A 27005-nucleotide genomic window follows, 5' to 3' on the forward strand; every position below is an offset into this window, starting at 1 on the left:
CCTCTATATAGAGTTAGTGCTCCCCAACTTCCATCTATCGTGGAGGATGGTTATTGCACCGTTGCCTCTAATTCCGCAGTGCATGTAGTGAAACTGACACGTGCTTCAAACCACAAGCACTATGGATGAACTTCCTCAATTGTATGATATGGTTTTTCCACGTATTTAAAAAACCCCAACTAACTTATAATTTCAAATATGTTGACTCACTATTATCAATACTAGTTGAGTCCAAATAAAGGATTCCTACAGGAAATGGTGGGCAAACCTATCAATCAATGATATATACCATGGCACTATAGCATGAAGCACTACAGCTCATCGGAAGTATGTGCATACATTCAGCCATCTCCTCTTCCAACTATATCGAATACCATTTCCCTGATCATGCTGTATTCCATCGTCAATTGTGAACTAACTGAACTGGCGCGGGGAAGCACTTCAACCAGCTTAAACAACGAGTTCTTGCCATTTGCACTGTTTTGGTCGGAATTTCTCATTGGACAATAGAGAGCTGATCAAAACCTCGAGCCTTTTTGCTCCAGGGGTAGGCCTGAGGATTGTGGTACTGCCAATATCAGAGCATGGATCGGACCCATTGTCCCTTTTTCCTATGCACCAACCACCAGGAACAAGCATACCAGGACCCTTAAACAATAACTCAGAATCAATTTTGTCAAGCACTGGATCATCTTGGCGAAACTTTCTTGCAAAGGGAGCGTTGCTGTCGACCATCCTTTGCATATCTGCAAGGTTAAGGTGGTGAGGATGTTGCTTGGGAGGGTTGTCCCACGTTATAAAATCTAGGTCACCATTCACAGTTGTGTTGCGGAACTCTTGAGCATTACAGATGACAGTGTGAAAGTATCCCTCCGGGGACGCTATAAACTTTGCGTAGTACATGAGAACAGTTCGAGGTAGGTTGTCCCAGCCCCATATGCAGTATTCAACAAAAGGCTTTGAAAATGCCATCCAAGCAGAACCTATGAGAGAAAGCAAACGTTTGGTCAAATTAAACTTATGGCAACAGGAAATGGTTCTCAATGTAGAGCTTATGGATATTTTTCAAGGGATTCTGTAAGGGCAGGTAGCAGTTGGAGAGGAGCAACAGGTGGAGAATTGATGGGAAATTGGAAAATCTCACTAAAAAAAACCACATTTTTTAACTTCCAAAACCTACAAAGGCCAAGGTCAGGCTAAAAGGAACTATAAGAGTGGTGTGTAAAGAAATTAGCTAGCACCCTAGAGGACCTCTGGACTATATGTTTTCAATGTGCAGAGTACATGAAATCCCAGCGTCGTATAAGACACAATTTAACAATCACGCAACATGGAATCAGATTATGTAGCTTAATGCTTTGATGTCGTTATTAATCGTGATAATTGATCCCATGGTGAGAAAAAAAAAAAAAGAAAAAAAAGCATACTAAGTTACTTTTTTTGCCTAATAGAGAATATCGGCTATAAAAACTAGGGTCCAAATGCACATGCAACTATTATGAGTTCACGGTTTCAGAACAGCAGAACAAGAGGATATAATCCACACACACATAAAAATTGTTTGGTTCAGCAGCAAAAGACAGCAGTTCGACACACTTAGGAATGCATTTGTGAAAGTTGTTAAATAAAGGTCATTCCTTAACTGCAACTGTTATTGAGTCATCAATATGATGTTCTGTTTTATTCCTATTTGTCACTTCAGGGTAAATGAAATTGAAAAGACGTCTTCTCATGATACGAAAGATGTTTTAGGAGTTGCTTTTCAAAGAAAACAACCAGAATGGGCTGAGACATATAGCCTCATCCACTCGGAGTTGAATACTAATGTTTCCATGCAATCCCATGTTGTCAGCAGTGTAGTTTTGCACAAACACCAAAGCTGAACGAAGGTTGCTAATTATTGATTCTAATGCACTCAACACAAAAAATATGTTTCAATTGCAAATTCTAATAGCTACGGGACATCCTTTGTTCATCTCATGTTTTCTTGTGACAATTGAATTTTTTTTTTTTAAAAAAAAGCAAAGGGTGTCATAAATTTGGCAAAACCCCATTTGTCTTACTGCTTAGCCATAATTTCAATACCAATTTTCAAATCCATAGACTACTAAAAAAGTTCATTTGCTGAAAACCGAAGCAGAAAAAAGGGAGCCATTTCCGTTCCTAACAATATATATGTATAAATTTACGTACTTTATATATGTTTGGGTTTCTACTTTCTAGGTCCCATTTAGTCCTCCTATATGATTTGTCATCTAAAATTTGTACCTGTAAAAAGTTTGAAAGCTGTTGGCACACTCCTTCGCTGTGTAACCCAAAAAACATCAGTTTTCTTGGTCATATACAACCCCGGATCCACAGTTATCGGTTTCGCTCTTTGATACCTACAAACAGGCAGCATTACCAAATCAATCACACAACTTTACTCACTCAGAAAAAATAAATGAAAATAAAAACAGAAACTTCATAAATATAGACAACAAAATAAAAAAATAAAAAAAATAAAAAAAAAAGGGGGGGGGGGGGGGGCGGGAGTTATGCATGCTCTTTCCATCCAATGTTGCTCGTATGATCGATGAAATTAAGATCCAGCGGCAAGTATGAGAACGTGTGCAGCAGATCTAATCGACCAAAATAATCAAAATCCAGTGATTAATTAGTAGAAAAAAAGTCCAAAAATCCCAAATTTTAAACGAAATCAGTCCAAAAGTCTTCACATTTAACACACAAAAAGTCCAAAAATCCCAAATTTTAAACGAAACCAGTCCAAAAGTCCCAAATTTTAGACTCACTATCCTGAGTAACAAGTGGGTAGTCAGAAGCGCTGAGATTGATGAACCAATCCCAATCGCCGCCCTCCCTCAGCAAAATGGCGGCCGCGTAGTCGGGCCCCTGTAAGTGACGAGGTTGGCCTTGCTGATCATCTTCACATTCCTAAACCTGACAAAAACGGGGTGGGTAGAAGCGTAATTCTGCAGATCAATCCGCTCCTCGGGCGGCGACTCGAGGTCCAGGTGGACGACGTAGCAGTTGTGCGGGTGGTACAGGGCCTGGAGGGTCCGCTTCAGCATGTTGCCATCGCCGATGGAGCCGGAGATGAAGTAGGCGAAGCGCCGCGGCGGCGGGAGGGAGGAGACGGGAATCAGGTGGAGCTTGGATTCGATGAAGACGGAGCTGGAGATGGAGAAGGAGCGGTAGAAGGGGACCAGCGGCGTGCCGTCGGACGACGTGAGGGTGGTGAGGAAGAGGAGGAATATAACTAGAAATGTGATTAGTTTCCTTGTTTTTCTTTGGCTTGCATGTATGTTGCTGTTAACTGATTAGTTTCCTTGTTTACGGTTAGTTGTGGACTGCTTGCTCGTATCTGTAAAATACAGAAGCCATGCAAGAAAAGCGGAGTTTAAACAGCGACGCCAGCAGACATCATTTGAAGAAAACAGTCAGCCTGGGGGTGAGGTGGCGTGGGGGGTTTTCAACCTTATTTCTTCCATTGTACACCCTGATGAATGTGGCTGTTTATCTTAATAATGTAATGGGAACTTGGGTGGAAAGAGTTCATGAGTACCGTAAAACCTAATACATCGTCAATCTCACACAAGTTCTTGTATTGAAGGTTCAAAATACAAAACAAGGGGAAGACATACCAATTAATGAACCGCCTAAGCAGTGGCGTATCTAGGATTTTAAAATCGGGGATCTCAATAATAAATGTCAAAAAATTTATAAACAAAAATAACCTTAAAAAGTTAAATATAATACATTTTATTCAAAATTATACGCAAAACAACATTACAAGCTATAAAATCACGAAACAACAAATCGTCGCTTTTTCTTTGCATGCAAAGTGTATAGGAACTCATGCTTTGTAGGCCTACAAGGTCCCATTTGCAAATATGCTCTTCGAACCTCATCTTGAATATTAGAAGAATAGTCCTTCATTCGAATTATTTTTCTTGGGTCTCTCTCAAGATTATTAAAATCAATGTCACGCTCATTTTGCCTTGAGATCGAACTACCCGAACAAATAAATGGTGCTATTGGCTTTGAAAGGAAAAATCTTTCCATATTTCTTATTTCTAAACTACACATTTAACAAAAAATACAAAACATATACCAATTTAACCAATAAACAAAAATTCCATCTAAATTCCAATGATAAAATGAGTATACAAACATAAAACATATCAACAATCATATCAATAATAGACTAAAAATCTCTATCAATATCTAATATAATTTAATTGAGATTAGATTAGAATTCCAAAAAACTTACTTGAATTTTGAACCAAATAGTGGTGGAGTGGAGAATTAAAATAAGTGGAGGTATGATATTGGACTTACGTAATTATAATATGGGATTGGGTCAGGGGTGGGATTAGAAATTTAGGGTTTTGAAATGGGGGGGAAAGAGGGAACCAAATAATGGGGAATTGGGGGAAAAGCAGTGGGTAAAGAGAGAACTTTGGGGAAAGATGTGGGGCTTAGGGCTGGGCTTTAAAATTAAAACAATATTGAGTTATCAGGCATGGCAAACAACAGCTTTTGTCTCCCTCTTATTTTATTTTTTTTAAACTTAAAACAATTGGCCAAAACACTACCGTTTTGGACCAATTGTTAAAATGCCCTATTTTCTTTCTTCTCCCTGCGGTGTCTTCTTCTCCGCTGCTATCTGTAACCTGCACAGCAGCTCAGATCTTGTGTTAGAGGGGTCCCTCGGAAAATTTCTAGCAGGGATTTAGGGTCACCGAGGGGTCCTGGGACCTTCCAGGTTCCTCTGTAGATCCGTCACTGCTCCTAAGAAAGGATTAGAAGGTGCCCAAATAATCAACTAGGCCTACTCAAATTAAGTATATCAATAATTACATGCTAATCAAAATTACGGGTCATTTAAGGAAAGAGATTCTCATTTTGTTTAAAGAATAGGGATTAGTTGTGAGGCTCACACCATATCGAACTTCAATGATTTGAACCGTCAATTCTATAAGCCTCAATTATTTGATCATCCTTACAAAAATTCAATTCAATCCGAAACCACTTGCCTATTTAATTGTCACAATGAAATTCCAATATTTCTTATATTATAGTGTTCGTCAATTTTTTTGAACTCAATTAGATGCTTTAAATATTTCCTATTTGGCTAATATGTTTACAAAAATGATCTATTGAATGCAACTTGAAAAATAAGCGGTTTGAATAGTTGAAGTTTGATGTAGTGTGAGCCGTACCACTAATTCCCACAAATCTCCATTTTTTTCAAAAAATAGGAATCTCTTCCCTTAAAAGTTATGTTTAACATAGTTACTAATTGATATTTCCGTACTCGTCTAGTTATGAAACGAACATCTGTCTAATATATCGCATCAGTTATGTGTGGATATCATAATCGCCAACAAAATAAGTACATGGTTTTCCTACCAAACATTTCAGTTCATGAATTTTGGGACCATACTAATTGGCATTTCCTTTGCCACTAAGTGCAATTCAAACCGAGAGGATATTACCATGTGATGTTGAACTGTTGAACTAGGGACGCGTTTACTAATCCGTAATCAAATTGAGAGGAATTGAATTGATAAGGAATTGAAATAAGGTGGAATCAGAATCGAATTCCTGTTGAAGTTGTTTACTAAAACTGTCTGGAATCGGAGTAGGAATAATGTTGAGTCTATATAAGTTGTTTACTAATTCACTTCAATCGGAATGAAAACTCGGTTGATTACTATATTGCCCTTACATAAATAAATTATTTTCACTCTAATTAATTTAATTAAATTTATATAATTAAATTCATCTATATAAAAATATATAAATAGGTTTTATTTATTTATTAAAAGATGACATGAATGATGTTGAATCCATATAAATTGTTTACTAATTCACTTCAATCGGAATGAAAACTAGGTTGATTAATAAATTACCCTTACATAAATAAATTATTTTCATACTAATTAATTGAATTAAATTTATATAATAAAATTCATCTATATAAAAATATATAAATAGGTTTTATTTATTTATTAAAAGATGGCATAATGAGTGTCAAATGAAGGACAATGTTGGGATAATTAGAAACAAGTGAGGGGCATAATTGGTAAGTAAAATCCATTCCAGATTCCTCAGGTCACAAGGAATTGAAATACCTCCCTTATGTAGGGAGTCCAATTCCTCCAAAATTAGGACTTGGATTCCTTAATGCGTGTGGACCCCACACATATTTTGATTCCTTAAGATTACGTAAACAAAGGTGTATGCCATAATCGGAATCCAATTCCGTAAATTGATTCCGATTACGGGTAGGTAAACGTGTCATAAAAGATTATGATGACATCATTGTTATGTGAAGTCAGGGAACTAATAATAATTTCCATCTTATAAAAAACAGAAAAAATTCCATTTTTTTAAAGATAATATTTTCCATTGGTCCACCTTAAGCTAACCTACGGAGCAAGGTAAACGATTCCACGACTCTTCCACGCAGACACACACACACCCCAACTTATTTGCATTGAGACAAATCCACGGGTCAATTTTTGGACCTTAACGTTTATTGTATTCGCATAGAATAATCAACACCGACTCACCCCAAAAACCCTTTTTCCATTAAATATATTTTAATTAATCTCCACAAAATTATACAAATTTTAACATTTTCAGCAAGATCACGCAGAAGAAACCCAAGAACAGGCAAAAAGTTTCAAACTTTGAACCCCAAATCATGGTTCCGGCAACCATTTTCGCTCTCCTCGGATCCACGGTCGGCGGGTTAATGTTCGTGTGGGCAATATTCTAACAGTTCTTGGGGAGGTTAATATGACTTTACTTACAAGTTGGGTATTGCATTTCAAGTTTTGTATCCATAACCCATATATAAAAGAAACTTTACTCACACATGGAAAGACACGGCGGTTATATCCCAAATCTATCACAAAGTTAAAGTGTGATTGTCTTTGGGTACCGCCAATGTGGTCCTAGTTCTTCCCCCCTAATAACCAGCTTGCATATATATTTACCTGTAATTGTGTCAAGGTTTGAGCAAGGCAATTGTTGGGCATGTAAGCCTCATGTTTAGGAAAAATCTATCTTGTAGTCGGTTGTACATCTATTGTTTGAGAGATATCCAATCTAAAAGGAATATATGTCTGTCTCGAACCATGAATATACAATCGGACATAACTAAGATTCTAATAATCCCCTCTATTCGCACAAATTTAACTAGCATGTGGTGGACACTCAGTTATTAGGGAAAAAGTGCAAATTTGCACCAGAACGTAATCCAAAAGAAGCACAAAGCTTCGACACAAATCACAAGGAACAACATAAGATTCCAGTAGGCCGCTTTTTCTACGGTATTATATTGAGGATACTACCAATGAATTTCGCACTGCATGATGATCCTGCTAAGAATCTTACAGCATGTTCATGCTTTCCCGGCATTGGACAAAAAACTAATGTATAAAGTTAGAAAGAAATATTCCCCACATGTCATGGTTCAGTATCTATTATATAAATATACGTGCGTACTAGTTAATATATTCTCCAGTTAAAAGAAAGGGAGTTTTATCTGAGGAATGTTGTATCCAGAACAGAGTGCATGATTGCTCACAGACCGTATATGTTTAATATTGAGCACAAAAATTAGCACTGGATACCCATAACAAATGAAGCACCATCAAGGAGGGGTTGAGGTATCTATTATTTTTCTTTCAAGTTTGAAGAAATTTTGGGATCTGGCAATCATATCGCCTGTCTGTGCAGTCCCAAGACACAAAAAGATCCACCAGTCCATCCTCATGATTTGTTATGGTAACCTTGGACCGCTCTTTGGTCCTACGTACTTCCCTCTCACATGTCCCTAATCCGGCTTCTCCTCACAAGACCCTCTTCAAAGTTCGAGTGTCATATACAGGAATGGCCGGCTGATGACTAGATCCCAAGATTAATATATGGAAACACCAATAGAGGCAAAAAGGATGTGATTAATCTTTGACAGATACAGGTAATTAAGCAAGAAATGTGGTTTCCAATTTGGTTAATCAGATCGATGTCTATGTAAAATTTGCTTAATTAATTAACGTAGATTTGTTGAAGGCGGCATGTAAACTTGTGGCAGATTAATAGTTTCCTAACTTGAATCCTGTATTCGAAAACCAATCAGTTGATACATCAGTCTGAATCTCATATATCTTACAGAGAATGATTGCATATTTATGAACAAACATGTCAAACTGGAAACAAAGTGATAAGATGCAACTTAAATCCCCAGGTTTTGTAGTAGGCTTGGAATCCTGGTACTTGAATTTCATACAGAGCTTGTCTTCGAAACAACACGCAACCCTCGAAGAGCGCACAATGTGTACACTCCGCAACCAGAAAATACTCGAACGAAAAAGAGTCACAAATCAGTGTATTCAACGTAAATTCCAACCCATGCCATGATGTGACAATTTGATTAGGTTTAGACCTAGGCACATTTATCACCATTTGATTTATTCGACAGTCAAGATTCAATTCTACATAAGTCAGTCAAAATCCATAGAAATCTGTTATATGAATCTTTTCAAATCTTCATCATAAGTACCACAATGGTGGAGAGAAATGTTATGCTTACACCACCGCGTGGGTTCAAACCTTGTCGGCTCACTAATATAACATTTAATCTAACAAATTTATCATTTGACAAAAAAGAAAAAAAAAAATCTTCTCAAATCTTCCAAAATCTATATGAAATTTTTAGAAGTCAACATAATGAAAACCATCACTTAAAAAAGTCAATTAAAATCCTCTTAAATCCTATTTAATTACACCCCTCATTTCCTAGCTATTTCTTAGACCAACTTACGGATCAAAATTGTCTCACTTTTCACGAGAATTTGAAATTTCATTGCCAAGAATCGTTTTACAAGTTAAATTCTGTGATTAGTTCTAATTTATGACTAACATTATAAAACAAATCTAGTCCAAGCCAGTATGACTCAGTCATTCGAAGAGTCTAACATCATTTTCATTTTCTTATGACTGGCGATGGAGATCTATTAGGAGATATGAAGTCTCGACGAAATTGTGTGCTTGTAACTTTTATTATTTTCCATGGAAAAATGAACCCTGTAAATTACTAGTGAGTTTCAAATTTGTGTGGTTAGATCAATTTTCCAAATTTTAAACAATATATTTGATTTTGAATAATGATTAATTCATTAGCATATGCCAATTTATCTCTCTTTATATATTATGTAATCACGGGCAAAGTCCTTGCAAATTAAAAGTAAACTTCATGGAAATGTACAGGTAATTTCCTTACATTGTTGATAAACCTAACATTCTCCGAGTACTTAGAGAAACATCGGCCTAGCTTGATGGCTATAAATATGGGGGCTATCTAAGGTCGTAGAGCATTAACACATTGTATAAAGAAACAAAGAAGAGATAAAAGAGGTTGAGGGACTCTTGTCGCAGGAGAGATGGTACAAGCTGTGCTCTAGCTAACAACATGTTCCATCCTCCTGTGACATGAACCCCTTTATTTCTTTATGTAGATGCAATAATTTCTTCACTCCATTAACGAAAAATGCAGCATTCTCCAAATTCATTGAGAGAAAGAGAGAGAGAGAGAGAGGGAGAGAGGTACCTCTAGAGAAGTGACGGAATTAAGAAAGGTTGGGGGATTTATGTTCGCAGGAGAGATGGCACTAACTGTACCGCAATTGCGCCAACAGTTGTTGCCATCTCTCCTGTGACCAAAAATCTCTACACAACTTCTACACTTTTGATCTTTCTCTAAATGGCCATCTAACAAGAATCCAAAGAGAAAAAAAATGGTATATTGGTAAGTTGGCTCCATCTTCAATATTTGCATCCATATATATATATATATATATATATATTGTACTTGTTTATTCATAGTCATGATCTTATTAAATTTCATGCTTTTTTTCTTATCTTTGTTAGTTCTCTAAATACTTTTGTCTTTCTAATTAATGTGAATGCAACAAACTCAATTAACGTTTTCTTTCTTTTTTTTTTTTTTTTTTATTTGTCAAACAAACTTAATTAACTTGCTAACAAGCCATTTGCACTTTTCCCGTTAAGTTTGATCTCTTTTGTGACCAATTTTTAGTTCTAGTAATTATAAAACTACTTTATGTGCCATAAGGTTGCTACTTTAATTTTTCATCCTCGTTGTCCACGTTCCAATAAACATGTCCTCCTTTCTTCGTTCTTTTTGTCATCAGTCAAATTGTTAACAAAAAAAGGTCATGTCGCAGTCCATGTGATAAAAAATGATGAAGCAAGATGGAAGCTTGTCTCGTTTCTTTGAGGCAAATTTTCTAATCTGGAAATTTCACGTGTGAAAGGAACGACTCCTCCAAATGCATGTGTTTGCAGAGAAGCTAACATATTCTACTAACCTAGCTATAAATAGGGTGGATGTGTCTTCTGGAGCTGATCGATCTCTCCATCTAGAAGCTATCATTATCTGTGTAATTCTCCTACTAATTTACTTTCTCAGTAAATAAATAAAATATATGGTGGAATGGACGGGGAAAGCCGAAAGATATGTAGGGTTTGCTTTCCTACTTTGTTTACAGGAATTGCACCACACAACTTTCTACTCAACGACTTGTTAATGTATAAATCGATGCCCAATCAATTTCTCCAACTTGCTATTTCATTCACATAATTATTTTTATCTCTTACTCACTATTTGTTAATTTCTATTATTTGATTTTTTTCGATTAATTTGAACTGATTGTTAAAAATTGAAAGAGGTGCATGAAAAGTAAAAAAGTAATATAAAATGGATAGCACCACCCTAAATGTAAAAACGAGAGAGTACGAGGATTGGAAGGCAAGGTTTAAACTTCAAAAAGAAATTATGTATAGTAGTTGAGGACCCTTGTCAGGAAGAATGGCACTGACGCCTTGCTGCTGGCCTTTAAGTTAGTGACGATCAGATATCCTACAACTTCTGAAGGCTGTAGTCTCTGTATATAAGGATATGTTAATTGGGTTCTTTTTGGTCTTCACATTTTGCGACTTCTTATTTTGGGTAAGGCCTTAATATTAGGGTCTGTAAACTCCATTGATTTCCAGAACCACACTCCATACTTAAATAGATCAAGCAAATATTAACGTGACGACATTTTAGCTTTTTTTTTTCAACATGATTTTTATCTTATGTTTGTAGATTAATTTTTTGATTAATATACTCTCAATTACTTAAGCTTGACTTTGTCAAGATATGATTGTTTTAGTTAGGTATCTACTGCAGAAGCCATATATACATTGTTAATTAAAACAGGCCTATCATGATTATCATAATCTGATGATTGATCTAACCGCACTAAAACGTGGATTAATAATAAAAAGTTCCTTCTATTTGGAGCTGTAAATATAATAAGTTGGTATGATTAGATGATGGAATTCTTGGTGATCTCATATATATTGCAGTACTAATTTATCATTCAGACTACGTTAAGAGATTACTAATCAACTAATAATACTAGTTTTGCAGATCGATTTCATCTCACAAGTGTTTTGCGTTGACAAATTTCATGAATAATTCATCAACTCACATGTATGAGCTTAGGGCTAGGTCTACTGCTGAGATCATATGATGACTTAGTTTATATATATATTTTTATGAAAAAATAAATTTATTCACCCAAGGACAACCCCTGCCTAAATATAAGTTTATATATTTGTTTCATTTTATAATATATATTTATATCCAAAGCTGTACTAAATATGTATTATATATTATATTTTATGTCCTTTATCCATGACCATGAGGCCTTAATCATTGTTTGTGAGAGAAATTTGGAGTTTATAATGTACGAATAATAGTTATTTATAGTACCAGTTGCACTTTGTTAAAATAAAAAATGAAAATGAAGAAATACTATACTGGCTCCTTCATGCCTATATAAAAAGCTGCAGCATGAGAATTCCGGAGAAGAGATCTAGCCAGTGGATCCAAAAAACCGTACTAAAAGAGAGATCGAAATATCAAAGCGTCGGGACTTCTGTCGTGGGTGAGATGGCGCCGATGCCATGTAATTCGGGGCAGCGAGCTTCATCTCTCCTCGACAGAAGCCTTTAATGCTTTGATTCTACGGAAAGGAAACCCCATCTTTAATTTTTTGCAAGGTCGGAGAAAGATCAGGTGATGTAGTGTTGTTTTAACCTTTTTTTTCTGGATTTTGTTGTCTAATTTTATTGTATTCTAAGATTTTGTTATGAACTAAACCTATTTTCTTGGATCAATGGATCATGGTAAGTGCTTATATACATGAAGGGGATCGAAAGAACAGAAAGCATATATATGTGTGTGTGTGTGTGTGTGTGTATTTTCTGTAAAAAGAAAAGAGAGTACCTAGCAAATGTTTTCCAAGATCCAAATGCACTTTGGTTTTTCCTCTCCTTTTAGCTAGATCCGGTCAACTGTGACGTCCTCTTCTACATGGGCAACGGAGAATCGCATGGCCTGGTCGGCGGGGGTTTCGCTCATTAGCTAGCTAGTGAAGGACTCAAGCACATGATTTCTTCTGAGAAGGGTTTGTATACTCCCTTGTCCAGATGAAGGCTTTAATGGAGAGCTAATTGAAGATCTTGTGTTCACAGGGTTGGCCGCAAGTATAGTCATTTTACATGTGATTGCAGTGTTACCTAGGACTTAAAAATCATTGTAAGCCTGCAACTGGTGTTTCTCTATTATATTTTGCTAAATATTCAAGCAAGGTTATGTAGTTTGGAGATAGCAGCAAACCCTATTTTCTCTTATTTTAATTATTATTTGAATTCAATTTTTCTGGCCCAGAATATTATTGAACATGTATATATGTAGATAGATGTATGCGCATGTTGTTAAAGAATTATCTTTTCTTTCCAGTGTTGTGCTCCATAAATATATATATATATATATATATAGGAAATTGTTATTGGCATTTCAAAATTCACATTCTATACTCCAAATTTTCTATATTCAGAAAGAAAAATACATTTGTGAGGAGTATAAAATAAAATTTTTGAAGTGACAATAACATTTATATATATATTCATACATACATATACACACACTTTTATGGTCCCAATGATTTTATATATAGGACTATGTACACACTTTTGTGGTCCCAATGATTTTATATATATGCTTTTAGGGGTTTCTTTTTCTAGGGTTGGGAGCTTCTCCCTCTACCTTGGACGCCTGCTGGTGGTGGTGATGATGGTGTCAATTCATACATTCATAATCGGTGATGGTTGTGGTGTCAATTCACACATTTGTAATCAGTGATGGTGGTGATGGTGGTGTTAAATCATACATTCGTAATCAATTTAGTTTATGTTTTTTGTTTTTTGACAAGCATTTAACTGATCGGAATTGCAGTAGAAAGTATTTTCTCTTTCTCATTACAGTTGCACGGTAGAAATTTTTCTTTAGATAGGTCGTAAAGAGGTAAATCAACTATTTTATGATGCCGAAAGCTTGATTGAACGGTGTACGTACGGCAGAAAAAAAAAATGGCAGAAAATTTGATTGAATTAGATGGAGAAGCGTCAAATCAACTGACTAATGAGAGTTTATTTTTTCAGGAAAATATCACTTTCAACCTAATTCATCTAATCACTTAATTCAAACTCTTTAAATTTAATTCAACGGTTAAAGTTATTATAACTTTTAAAGAACTTCATGTTTTTAGCCGTTAGATTAAATTTTGAGAGCTAAGATTGATTGATTAGGTGATTTTGGTGAAATGGATCTGGAGAGGATCCCTTTCCTTTTTTTTTTTTTTTTTTTTTCATATATATAACATTAGTACCAACAGGATATATTTCGATTTTTTTTTTGTGAGGATTTAGAAATTTGTAATCGTGTTCATTCATTATATATTGTACAATTACTTTTCATCAAAATCCTATTTATATTTAATTTTAAATAAAAAAATTTACAAATATTTCTAACTGCACGAACAAACACGATTCACAAATTTTTGAAATTCTCACCAAGAGGATTCGAACTCCCAAAATATATCATAATATATCTTTCACTTATTATATCATGAGTGATACAGATATAAACTGATATATTCTCAATTACACAATACAACATATAATTACAAAGAGATGTATCACTAATTATACATAAAATAAAAAATATAAAAAAACAACAAACAAAATCTCCCAAACAAGAACAATAAAACATAGTAATACTAGAGAAACTAAATTTTTAAATAAAAATTTATAAATTAAATGATATGAAAGTTGATGATTAGATTATAATTTAAGCATTAATAAACGTGTTTATTTTGTATTTGTGAAACATCATTTAATTTATAAATTTTATCTACAAAATTAATTTCCCAAACAGTACTCATAAAGCATATGCTATTCACGTGAATTGTGCGGAAGATAATTATTGAAGTGGGGCCACTAGCTATTTGCTGCAATGCATGCTTCTAAATTGCTTTGCATTCATAGACCATATAAGCACAAAAGGTGTTTGGGACCATTAATTTTACATGAAAAGAAATGATTGAAAACAAAATAAGAAGCTAGCTAGCATGCACAACACAGGTGTACGGAGAGCCACACTCGTTTGGATTATTTAGAGGTATGCAATGAATTTGGCTAGGAAAAGTATCACTCCATAGTGACATGTGGTCCAATGTTTTAATGTACAAATATTAAATTTTTATCTATGTGTTCCTGATTCGAAATTTACTCTTTTATTAAATAATTGTAATAGTTTTGAACTCTCTTCTCTCCCTTAATACTAATATATATATATATATATATATATTTTTTTTTTTTTTAATCCATATTCCTCTATAGGTGTTAGTATAGGAGAATTCAATTAGAATTCTTATGGGCTAGGTTTTATAAATTCTTGTGGGCTTAAAATTACTTTTATCCCAAGACAGTTAACTTGTATATATTTGTAATATTGTATCATCAATACCTTTGAGGGAATTACAATTCTACAATAGGGTAGTAAGTAATTACATGAGTCCATCACTTTATGTTTTGCTAGTTGCAGCAAACCCTAATGTTGATGTCAAGTCCCCTTCAACCTTTAACACCATGCACTAGTGTTCTTAATTACTTTCCATCAATGAGAGTGAACCAAATCTTAACAAGAAAAGAGAAATACAAGCTCTTTAAGGAGTTACTAATTTTATTTTCCTTTTAGAGTTAATAATTTCTCAAAGGCACTAAGGTTAGCCCGTGATGAGAGTGGGCATAGTGTAAAGTGATGGGTACGAGTAGCCTAAATTTAGAATCCGAAACTTGTCAATGTAACAGAAAATAAAATCTCTCACAGGCAGCAATGGAGTTTGAAACCTTTTAGTGGACGGTAGGGCTGGTCAATGAGTAACTATTTAGCTAAATGAATGTCCATTTTTAAGTCTTAAATATGTGATCATTGTGGTGATGGGCACCACCATCAACATTGATTTTATTCACATTTTAATGTAAAACTCATTTAATTGCAATACAATGCATCATTTGGAAGGATCACACGACGCGACTTGAAGAGTTATTCTACAAAAATACTTACAAAATAATAAAAGTTTAGGTAAAATGAAAAAGAACGAGAGCTTTTCCCCCCCAGTGGGAGGAAATTCTTGAGTGTAATCATACATATATCCGCCATGTGAAATGAGACGAGAAATATTGAGACGGATGTGTTAGAATCTCTCCACGGCAAGGGAACGTCATGGATGGCCTGTGCCCAGGAGGCTCCAAAGCCTAAGGGGTCATGGGCTTCAATTCATAGGCATGACCAAATGAATTATCATCCAACAAACCAAATGATGGCAGTCGAAAAAAATAAAAAAAACCCTAAACGTAACAAGACGAGCAAAACACAGCTTTTTTTTTCTTTTTTTTTTTTGTTGAAAGAAACAGCTTTAGATCCACAGGTTTGCACAGAATCAGAGACAAGTTTTCTTTAGATTTCCTCTTTTCAAATATACATCTTTCCAGCAGTTCTTATACTCCCGTCATCATTTCAAGAGACATTTTACTGCAGCATACGACATGCCCGGACCATGACAAGTACAGTATCCAAAAATTTTAGAACGATAAAAAATGTAAATGGGATATGGTGGGCTAACCTATAAATCAATGATACATACCATGCCACTATAGCAGGAAGCACTACAGCTCATCGGAAGTATGTGCATACATTCAGCCATCTCCTCTTCCAACTATATCGAATACCATTTCCCTGATCATGCTGTATTCCATCGTCAATTGTAAACTAACTGAACTGGCGCGGGGAAGCACTTTTACCAGCTTAAACAAGCAGTTTTGAGTTCTTGTCATTTGCACTGTTTTGGTCGGAATTTCTCATTGGACAATAGAGAGCTGATCAAAACCTCGAGCCTTTTTGCTCCAGGGGTAGGCCTGAGGATTGTGGTACTGCCAATATCAGAGCATGGATCGGACCCATTGTCCCTTTTTCCTATGCACCAACCACCAGGAACAAGCATACCAGGACCCTTAAACAATAACTCAGAATCAATTTTGTCAAGCACTGGATCATCTTGGCGAAACTTTCTTGCAAAGGGAGCATTGCTGTCGACCATCCTTTGCATATCTGCAAGGTTAAGGTGGTGAGGATGTTGCTTGGGAGGGTTGTCCCACGTTATAAAATGTAGGTCACTATTCACAGTTGTGTTGCGGAACTCTTGAGCATTACAGATGACAGTGTGAAAGTATCCCTCCGGGGACGATATAAAGTTTGCATAGTACATGAGAACAGTTCGAGGTAGGTTGTCCCAGCCCCATATGCAGTAATCAACAAAAGGCTTTGAAAGTGCCATCCAAGCAGAACCTATGAGAGAAAGCAAACGTTTGGTTAAATTAAACTTATGGAAACAGGAAATGGTTCTCAATGTAGAGCTTATGGATATTTTCCAGGGATTCAGTAAGGGCAGGTAGCAGTTGGAGAGGAGCAACAGGTGAAGAATTTATGGGAAATTGGCAAATCTCACTTAAAAAAAACCAAATTTTTTAACGTCCAAAACCTACAAAGACCAAGGTCAGGCGAAAAGGAACTATAAGAGTGGTGTGTAAAGAAATTAGCTAGCACCCTAGAGGACCTCTGGACTATATGTTTTTAACGTGCAGAATACATGAAATCCCAGCGTTGTATAAGAGACAATTTAACAATCACGCAACATGGAATCAGATTATGTAGCTTAATGCTTTGATGTCGTTATTAATCGTGGTAATTGATCCCACTTTGTGAGAAGAAAAAAAAGCATACTAACTTACTTTTATGCCTAATATAGAATATCGGCAATAAAAACTAGGGTCCAAATGCACATGCAACTATTATGAGTTCACGGTTTCAGAACACAGAACAAGAGGATATAATCCACACACACATATAAGTTGTTTGGTTCAGCAGCAAAAGACAGCAGTTCGACACACTTCGGAATGCATTTGTGAAAGTTGTTAAATAAAGGTCATTCCTTAACTGCAACTGTAATTGAGTCATCAATATGATGTTCTGTTTTGTTCCTATTTTTCACTTCAGGGTAAATGAAATTGAACAGATGTCTTCTCATGATACGAAAGATGTTTTAGGAGTCGCTTCTTCAAAGAAAACAACCAGAGAGGGCTGAGACATATAGCCTCATCCACTCGGAGTTGAACTCTAATGTTTCCAAGCAATCCCATGTTGTCAGCAGTGTAGTTTTGCACAAACACCAAAGCTGAACAAAGGTTGCTAATTATTGATTCTAAAGCACTCAACACAAAAAAATATGTTTCAATTGCAAATTCTAATAGCTACAGGACATCCTTTGTTCATCTCATGTTTTCTTGTGACAATTGAATTTTTTTTTTTTTTTTTTTTTTTTTTTAAAGCAAAGGCTGTCATAAATTTGGCAAAAACCCATTTGTCTTACTGCTTAGCCACATTTTCAATACCAATTTTCAAATCCATAGACTACTAAACAAGTTCATTTGCTGAAAATCGAAACAGAAAAAGGACAGCCATTTCCATTCCTAACAATACATGTATAAATTTACGTACTTTATATATGTTTGGATTTCTACTTTCTAGGTCCCATTTGGTCCTCCTATATGATTTGTCATCTAAAATTTGTACCTGTAAAAAGTTTGAAAGCTGTTGGCACACTCCTTCGCTGTGTAACCCAAAAAACATCAGCTTTCTTGGTCATATACAACCCCGGATCCACAATTATCGGTTTCGCTCTTTGATACCTATAAACAGGCAGCATTACCAAATCAATCACACAACTTTACTCACTCAGAAAAAGAAACGAAAATAAAAACAGAAACTTTATAAAATAGACAACCCAAAAAAAAAAAGAAGGGGAGAGGTGGGGGGAGAAGTTATGCATACTCTTTCCATCCAATGTTGCTCGTATGATCGATGAAATTAAGATCCCGCGGCAAGTATGAGAACGTGTGCAGCAGATCTAATCAACCAAAATAATCAAAATCCAGTGATTAATTATTCAAATTTAACACACAAAAAAAGTCCAAAAAACCCAAATTTTAAACGAAACCAGTCCAAAAGTCTTCAAATTTAACACACAAAAAAAGTCCAAAAATCCCAAATTTTAAACGAAACCAGTGCAAAAGTCCCAAATTTTAGACTCACCATCCTGAGTAACAAGTGGGTAATCAGAAGCGCTGAGATTGATGAACCAATCCCAATCGCCGCCCTCCCTCAGCAAAATGGCGGCCGCGTGGAGGGTGTTGGCCACCATAGTCGGGCCCCTGTAAGTGACGAGGTTGGCCTTGCTGATCATCTTCACATTCCCAAACCTGACAAAAACGGGGTGGGTAGAAACGTAATTCTGCAGATCAATCCGCTCCTCGGGCGGCGACTCGAGGTCCAGGTGGACGACGTAGCGGTTGTGCGGGTGGTAGAGGGCCTGGAGGGTCCGCTTCAGCATGTTGCCATCGCCGATGGAGCCGGAGATGAAGTAGGCGAAGCGCGGCGGCGGCGGAAGGGTGGAGACGGGAATCGGGTGGAGCTTGGATTCGATGAAGACGGAGCTGGAGATGGAGAAGGAGCGGTAGAAGGGGAGCAGCGGCGTGCCGTTGGACGACGTCAGGGTGGTGAGGAAGAGGAGGAAGAGGGAGACAACGGAGCCAATCGCCAAGGGGAAGATCCATTTGAGCTCAATTGTTTGGTGGTGCCTCAGATGCGAGTAGTAGCTCTTGAGCTTCTTCATTTTTCAAAATTCACAAACTTCAGGTCCAGAATCCAAAAAAAACAAAAATATCCCACCGACCCAGATTCCAAAACGGGCTAATCCTGCTGGGTTTTCGAGATGAAGGAAGAAAGGTGGGTGCTTGTTAGCATGTGTTTTCTGTTTGGTTGGAAGGAAAGTGAGGGAAAAGGAAAGAAAATGATAGAGAAAATGATCTTTTTGCTGGAGGGTAGGAGGAGGATTTGATTAAAGAAGTGATTAGTTCGTTTAATCAGTGACTAAAGACTTGTTCTTTAATTTGTCTACTGAGCTGGGTTAATGGAGGGGATTATAGGAAGGATCGTGAAACAGCACAGAAGAAAGGTCTCCGGCGGCTAAGGGCGGACTAATTTGTCCAACCGCCGTGACAGGAGGGGCTAAATTCTAAAGGAATGTGACGGGGAAGGACTAGTAGGGTGGACTAAACGCTACAAAATTACAAATTTCAGGATCCATATATATACACATTTTCTTGGTGGATTTGAAAAGGATTTAAATTAGGAAAGAAATCTGAGCCCTCACGAGATTTATGGCTTGTTGGTTAAACGTTAATTGTTTTCAGGTGTTTTTTAAGTTGGAAAATAGTCAAAAAAACGTTGTGCCGTTTTCTAACTTTGAGTTGAACAAAAAACATGGGATTCATTGGGTGAAAGGTGAAAAACAAACTTGGAACAAAATGTGATTCCATTTTTCGGTTTTCTTGTTGTTGTTGTTTTTTTTTTTTTTTATTTGTTTATAAGTAGGATTTAAATTATTCATGTTTAAAACAAAATAAGATAATTTTCACTAAATTACGCAAAAGATTTCAAATTTAGATGAAAAGAATGTACGTTGTTCTAATTAACTAGACAAATTGGAATTTAAATTTAAGAAAATAAAAAATGCACAAGTTACATTCTTATTTTTAATCTTAATATTAACTAGGGATTAATGTTGACCCTAATACAGGGCCTTGTGCAATAAGTTACATTCTTTGCCTGGGTTGTTTTTGATCTTGTGTCGTTGTTATTGGCTGGTTTATTTATTATTTTTAAATAAGTGACGTATACAACAGTTAACTGAACTTAAAATTTCGAGTAAAATGATGAATGTGACCTGTTTTTGAAGGAAAATGTTATTGACACTCCAAAAATCTCATTCTACACTCCTTATAAGTGTATTTTTATTTCTAAATATATAAAGTTTAGAATGTAGAATAAGAATTTTGAAGTGTCAATAATAATTCCTTTTTTTAATTATAAAAATGATAAGTTCAAGTTATTACATTCAATTGCGTAAGTTGTTGTGTTTAAATTCTATGAATATTTCTGTCTCTTTGGGAAAGTGTCAAACATCGCGTCATATTGAAACCGTTTTGCACATCAACTATGACGTTTAACTTTTTAATCACAATGCTCACGTCAACAAATTAGCAACTAATCAAAGTATAAACAAAATTACCGCCAAATAAAATAGTGTATTGGTGGATCAGGTGGATTGATAAAAAATTTAATTAATATTTATTGTTTAATATGCATAAGATATAGTGGATGTTCTTCGTCATTGCAGAATGTATTGTATATAAGAATAAAATAAAATAAATTATTCTTTTATTTTCAAGAGAATATTTCATGAGTTCAGTGACCTAACTCTAACAATATTTTGAATTGGGAGATCGAGACTGCAGAATAAAACTCTAAAAAGAGTAAAATTAGTGAATCTTGTGTTTTTTTTTTTTAAATATCAATTGGTGACTTTATCGCGTCAATTCATATTTTTGAAAACCGAGAAGACTTATAAAAAATACAAGTTTGAAATTCATTCTCAATCACTGAGCCATCCCTTAATGATTAAAAATAGTGAATTTTTGGACTTTTTTTTTAAGCCAAAATAATTAAAAAAGAAGATCATGTAGAAATAGTCAAATTTTGTATTTTTTTTTTTTTTAAGAACTTTCTTTTTCTTCTTTTGAATAACCAGAACGAATAGTGAAAAGGACCCTTTCCAATGTAATAATGAATTTTTGAAGCACTTAGCATGTTGATTGCGAATTTGATAAGGCACGGCTTGACTTGGTGGTAACATCCAACTAGGACGTTAAAGTGACAATATTAAAAGCCTATCACATGCCGTTATATGTTTTAACCTATTAACATGGCATCGTGTTATTAATTTAAGAAACCATCACATTAAGTATTCTTTAATAGGTTTATGTGAGTTAATTCTCATATATAGCCTGATTCTTAAGTTAGATTCCTATAACATTAATTTTTTTTTTTTGTGATGTGAGTTTAATAGTTGTAAGACGCATAATTCGTAATAACTCACAAGACCCATATATTACACTCAATAATTGAACTCCCTCGTATTAGACTCGATTTTTCCGATGAACTATGTCTGTGTGAGTTTATTTGATTCCAATTACACGACTCAAGGTCAAATATTTTGACCAAATGCCAAAGAATTTAGCATCACAGACAGTTGCCTGTAAATTCTTCTCCAATTCGGGACCCACTGAAGCCTCAACTAGCAACTAAACTTACGAATTAATATGGCCCCCCAACGTTCTAAAAAATCCCAAATAAGTTAAAAGAGTTGTGAAAAACTAGTTGCATCATTTGTGGAAAGTAGGTTATCGTCCACCATGAATGGCTAGGAATATGTAACCTCTTTAATAGTAACACTTCTTGGTTTATTCATTTACATCTTCTTTAGACGGTGATATGCTCACGAGAGGGGAAAAGTCACCATCACTTCATATCATTCGTCTCGTAAGACCAAACTCAATCATGGACTAAATGCTATTTTTTAGGTTTTATTCCCCTTCCTCCAAATCTAACCCAATTCATGCTAAATGTGTGGATTAAAAGCTAAAAGCCAAACAAAAACTAAATTCCCCCCAGAATTTAGCCCAGAAAATGTTGTGGGCATCACTAGCGGAACCCCACCCACATGAACATATCTCTTAGGATTTAGTGAAGGGGGTTTTAACGAAAAACCCACGATATTGTTCACTTTAACGAAAAACCACATTTTTATACTAAAAAGTCAATCCTGGTACTATTCACTTTACCCTTTATTTTGTCTTTATCATTAAAACTCAAAGTTTTCAAGCCCTTTTCATTAGTTTTCCTTTTATTGAATCTAACGGCTGAGATCGAATATTATCAAATCTAACAGTAAAAAAAAGATTTAACGGTCCAAATTTAAATCTAATGGCTAAAATATTATGATAGTGTACATAATTTTTATTTAAAAAAATTACTTTAAAAGAAAAAATTAGCCTAAATTTATTTTTTAATAATCTCAAACTAAAAAATTTAGGCTAGAAAAGTTAGAGCAAAAAAATTGTTTATGGGCTAAAAATTTTAAGTTTTAGTCCAAGGGTTAGAGATGATCTAATAGACTAATATATCGCAGTTGTATGCTAAAATCTCCCCAACTGGAGGGTCGGAAAGAGCCTTGGTCCTATCCAGCAATGCAACAGAAAATGGTACGAAAAAAAGATAAAGATGTCAATGCGTCTGGTATAATGCACGTTTGAACATGTATGCTGGAAAACCCTAAATATAGAACAAGGTATCTCTTCCAAGTTACATTACTTGCAACAAAAGTACAAGCTCAGAAGCTTTTAACGATGTCGAATCTGGAAAAAAAGGGGAAACAAAGGGGGACAAGTCAGTAGAAGGAAAGAATTGAGATCGTAGGTATTTTTTCAAACGATGGTCGCTTACCAACCTCGAAATACAAGTACAACATGCAACGGGACTGCAGACAAAACTCTCTCTTTAAACATGGAGTAGTAGAAGCTGTAAACAGGACACTTCAACTTGCTTTTTCAGCGCTGTTGAAAATCCGCAATCTATAAGAACAAAAGGACTGGTTTAATGGTTCCTTCACATAAAAATTGGCGAAAACCGACTTACAATTCTGCATGCGTGTACAGATAGAACATTTCAGGTCCAAAATTTGGATACTGGTAGTTCCATTGTGTTGCGGCCTATACACATGGTCACGCGGTACAATATCTACAGAATAACCGGCAGAACAACGTATTCACAGTAACAGGGTAAATTTGTAACACATGCTATGGACTTCTAAGAAGGGTCAAGACATCATAATTCGCCTTTCATTCATCTTGTTCATGACCCGGGATGCATCGTTAAGTCTATTTGATCTTTCGTAGATGCTGGCAACAACGAGATGTAACTCCTTCTTGTTGATGTTGGGATCAGAGATCAGCCTCTCAAATAGTGACTCTACCATCTTAAAATCTTTTCTTGCACCGTAAAGACTAAGCATCTGGAAGTGAACTTCGTCGGAGAAAACACACCCTTCTTCCTGCATCTCACTGTATACAGCATCTGCCTTCTCAAATTCCCGTAACTTTCCATAAGCATTGAGAACTAGATCAATCACATTGGAAGCAGGAAAGTATCCTGCCACTCTCATCTTTTCAAACACCTCAATGCAGTTCGCGTACTTCCGGTTTCTTGAAAAAAGATCAATCATGCAACCAAAGACCGATATATCCTTCACCTCCCCAGCCTCAAAAGCTTGACGGAAAACCCATGTAGCCTCTTCTATGCGACCGGCTCTAGCAAGAATCGTAATTGCAGTCTCCCTAGGGATATTGTCTGGGCGCTTGAGCTCATGAAGTAAACGCTTAGCATGAGCAACCAAGCCTACTCTCTCATAAGCCACAATCATGGTCTGATAAAGAACCTGATCAATCTCAACCCCAGAGCTCCTCAGCTTTTGAAACAGCATTGCTGCCCGATCCAGTTTCCCAGCCTTACCCCATATAGATATAATCGTTGAGTATGTAATTGCATTTGGCTGAACCCCTCTCTGCTGCATTTCTTGCACAAGATTCGTAGCTTTTTCGTGTTCAAGTGACTTCCCATAAATCTTGATCATCGTATTGTATGTGACAACGTTCTGCTCAATATCCATTCTCTGCATCAATCGAAAAAGATGGATGGCTTCCCCGAAAAGCTCAGCATCGCCATAAACCCTCAAAAGAGTATTGTAACTAACAACATTGGGTTCAAGTCCCATTTTCCTCATGCCCCAAAACAACCTGTCAGCTTCCTTAGCCATATCAAGCTGCCCGTAAACATCAATCATGACATTGCACGTCGTGAGATCAAGCGGACACTTAACCTCGTTCATCTCAGAGAACACAGACAACGCCTCAACAAACTTTTGGTTCTCAATGTACATGCTCAAAAGCGTCGAATAACTAACTGTATCTGGCAAAACACCAACCGCCCTCATCTCCTTAATAAGGAGCCGAGCTTCCCTAAACAACCTAGCTTTCCCAAACACATTGATCATCGAATTGTAAGCCACAAGGTCCGGCATAATCCCCGACCTCTTCAACCTCGAAAAAATCGAAATTGCCTTGGAATAATCACACAACTTACGCGAAAGCTCAATCAAGTTGCTGTACAGAACAAGATCGCCGGGCACACGGTCCTGCTCCATCTTCTGGAGCCAAGAGAGCGCCGAATCAAACATACCCGCCTTCCCAAAAGAAGTAATCAGCGTCGAATAAGTGTACCTATCAGGTGCCAGCGCTCGCTGGCGCATTTCGTCGAACAGTCCGTGTGCAATCTCCCACTGCTTGGCGCGAAGCACGTTTCGTATCACAACATTGTAAGCGAACACGGAGGGAGTGTACAGAGCTTCCTCGTTAATCCAATCGAGGATAGCGAGTGACCGCTGCCAATCAGACTCCCGCGAGAGCAGCGAAACCATGAACCGAATCGACAGCTGCCGGCCTTTGTAGGCCGACATTAGAGAGTACAGTTCCAGCTCGTTCTGGGTCTGTCCGATTGATGACAAGAGCTCGTCCATGTCGACGCTGTGGTCCAAATGCGACGGACCTTGCTGGTTTCTGGGGCGGCGGTTCTGGTGGGACGGCGTGGAGGAGGGAGACGGCGCCGTTTTGAGCTGCGGGGTTCTCCTCCAGACATTTCTGGTTGGCGAAGAAGATGAGAATCCAATGGGTCGGAAACAGGTTCTGGGTTTTGGTTCGCGGTGGTTGAAGGTGAAGGGTACCGCGGTGTAATTATGGGATTTGTTGGGGGTTAAAACTGGAATAGAGAAGGAAGAAGACGCTGTGCCGAGTTGCATGATCTAAACGACGACCGTTAGTTTCTGGAGTGTTTTTGAAAAAATGAGCAAGGATGTTGTAAAATTGAATGATTTGCTTGCATCAGGATAAGCTCGAACAACCAAAAATACCCTTCTCTGTTTGTCGTCGAGTGGGGGTAGAACCGACTTTGTATATTTTTCGTATTCACATATTTCCCCTCTTCGAAGGTAATTACCAATTGAGAAGGAACTTGGTTTTATTGAAGTAGTGTGCAATCAGAATCTGCTACATTTTTTGTCACTTTTTTGACCTTTTACACATTTTTATTAATTTTTCTACATTGATCATTTTTAATTTATTCGATCTAACGGTTAAAAATTAAGGCATAGAAGTGTAAAAGGTAAAAATGACCGTGTGGATAGCACCATCCTTTTTTTATTAGTATTTATTAATGATATTTCACATTGAATTATTTTTAACAATAATTAAAGAGATATAAACTTCACTTGACATGAGAGAGCATATCAACTCTTGCCAATATAAATATTAATTATGTTGATGCACAAAATTGGATTGACTTTGGAAGTGTCAAGGTGCGACATTCACAAGATTGCTTTGGTCACCAAGTGTAGATACTATGTAAGAGATAGAGATAGGAAAGCGAATACTAGTTGTACGTGGTGCACCTTAAGTTGGGCAATGTTTTCTGATTAATGATGTACATTTTACATGATACAAATGTTCCATAATCATCATTAGTGAGTTATAATAATGAATTAAGTAAAATAATGTTATTAGGGGATGAACTGTAGGAGAATGATCATCTTTTATCGTTGAGGAGAGTTTACTGCTTTCGTTTGTGGTCGACGCGGGACTCAATGATCTTTATTCGGGTGTCCATATGTGTCACGTTGTTATTGGTATTTTGATTGTAGATGAACTCGTGTGTTTCGACAAGGGTGCCTCAGCATGAACTCTTTAGTAACTCTTCGAAAGTATAAGGTTGACAGGCATTCGATAGTTTCGGGGTTGATGAAATATGGCACAAACAAATTAATTCCAACACAAATAATTTCACACACGTTTTTAAGCTTGTACCTTACACATAGTTCGTGTAAGGTCAATTATATCACATTTGCCAATCATTCTCATCCAAACACATTTGTCAAGTTCTGTTGATTTTTTGTACGAAACCAGTTAAATTTACCCTCGTCTGTGCCATAAACTCGAGCTGGCCTGTTGTACAAAAGATTCATGGAAGTTTTTAGATGCCCTGAAATTGGAAGAATCTGCAGAAGTTAGCAAATCGATTGACTTTAGTCGACAATCTCAAACTTATAAGCAAACAACGCGGCAAGTTGACTATTTGAACGAACTCATCAACTATATATTAATATATGCCTTAAAAGGATAAAAAATACAAAACCAAACTAAACCAAATCAAACCAAATCACAAGTGCGGTTTTGTTTTTGTTATGTCTGTCCTTTCTCTGGCCCGAAAACAAGGCGGATTGGAAGGATGAGGTGGACGGTTTGGCCTTCAGTAGGTGGAGGACAGTTCTGCAAAAGTCAACAGGATCCTCTTCTGATCTTTGGAAGAGGATTTTAGAGATCCGTAAATTATGTCTATTCATCGTATATTGTACTGTTAGTTTTTATCAGGTATTATTTGTATTTAATTTTAA

The 27005-nt window shown here is 36.3% G+C and overlaps 2 protein-coding genes and 1 pseudogene across 2 annotated transcripts; all 3 read right to left on the reverse strand.

The window, feature by feature from the left end:
• Positions 1-271: 271 nt before the first annotated feature.
• On the reverse strand, positions 272-3424 carry LOC137739287 (beta-glucuronosyltransferase GlcAT14B-like; annotated as a pseudogene).
• Positions 3425-15918: 12494 nt separating this feature from the next.
• Positions 15919-19703, reverse strand: LOC137739530 (beta-glucuronosyltransferase GlcAT14B-like). Its single transcript, XM_068479130.1, has 4 exons — positions 18641-19703; positions 18380-18455; positions 18122-18237; positions 15919-16837 (listed from the first exon to the last, which is right to left on the reverse strand). Exons 1-4 carry the CDS (start codon positions 19218-19220, stop codon positions 16323-16325), a joined length of 1287 nt encoding a protein of 428 aa, XP_068335231.1. The 5' UTR covers positions 19221-19703; the 3' UTR covers positions 15919-16322.
• A 3159-nt stretch (positions 19704-22862) lies between these two features.
• LOC137740886 (pentatricopeptide repeat-containing protein At5g39980, chloroplastic) lies at positions 22863-25434 on the reverse strand. Its single transcript, XM_068480691.1, has one exon. It carries the CDS (start codon positions 25356-25358, stop codon positions 23325-23327), a length of 2034 nt encoding a protein of 677 aa, XP_068336792.1. The 5' UTR covers positions 25359-25434; the 3' UTR covers positions 22863-23324.
• Positions 25435-27005: the final 1571 nt, after the last annotated feature.

The sequence above is a fragment of the Pyrus communis genome, chromosome 7 (assembly GCF_963583255.1).
Source record: "Pyrus communis chromosome 7, drPyrComm1.1, whole genome shotgun sequence".
NCBI lineage: Eukaryota > Viridiplantae > Streptophyta > Magnoliopsida > Rosales > Rosaceae > Pyrus > Pyrus communis.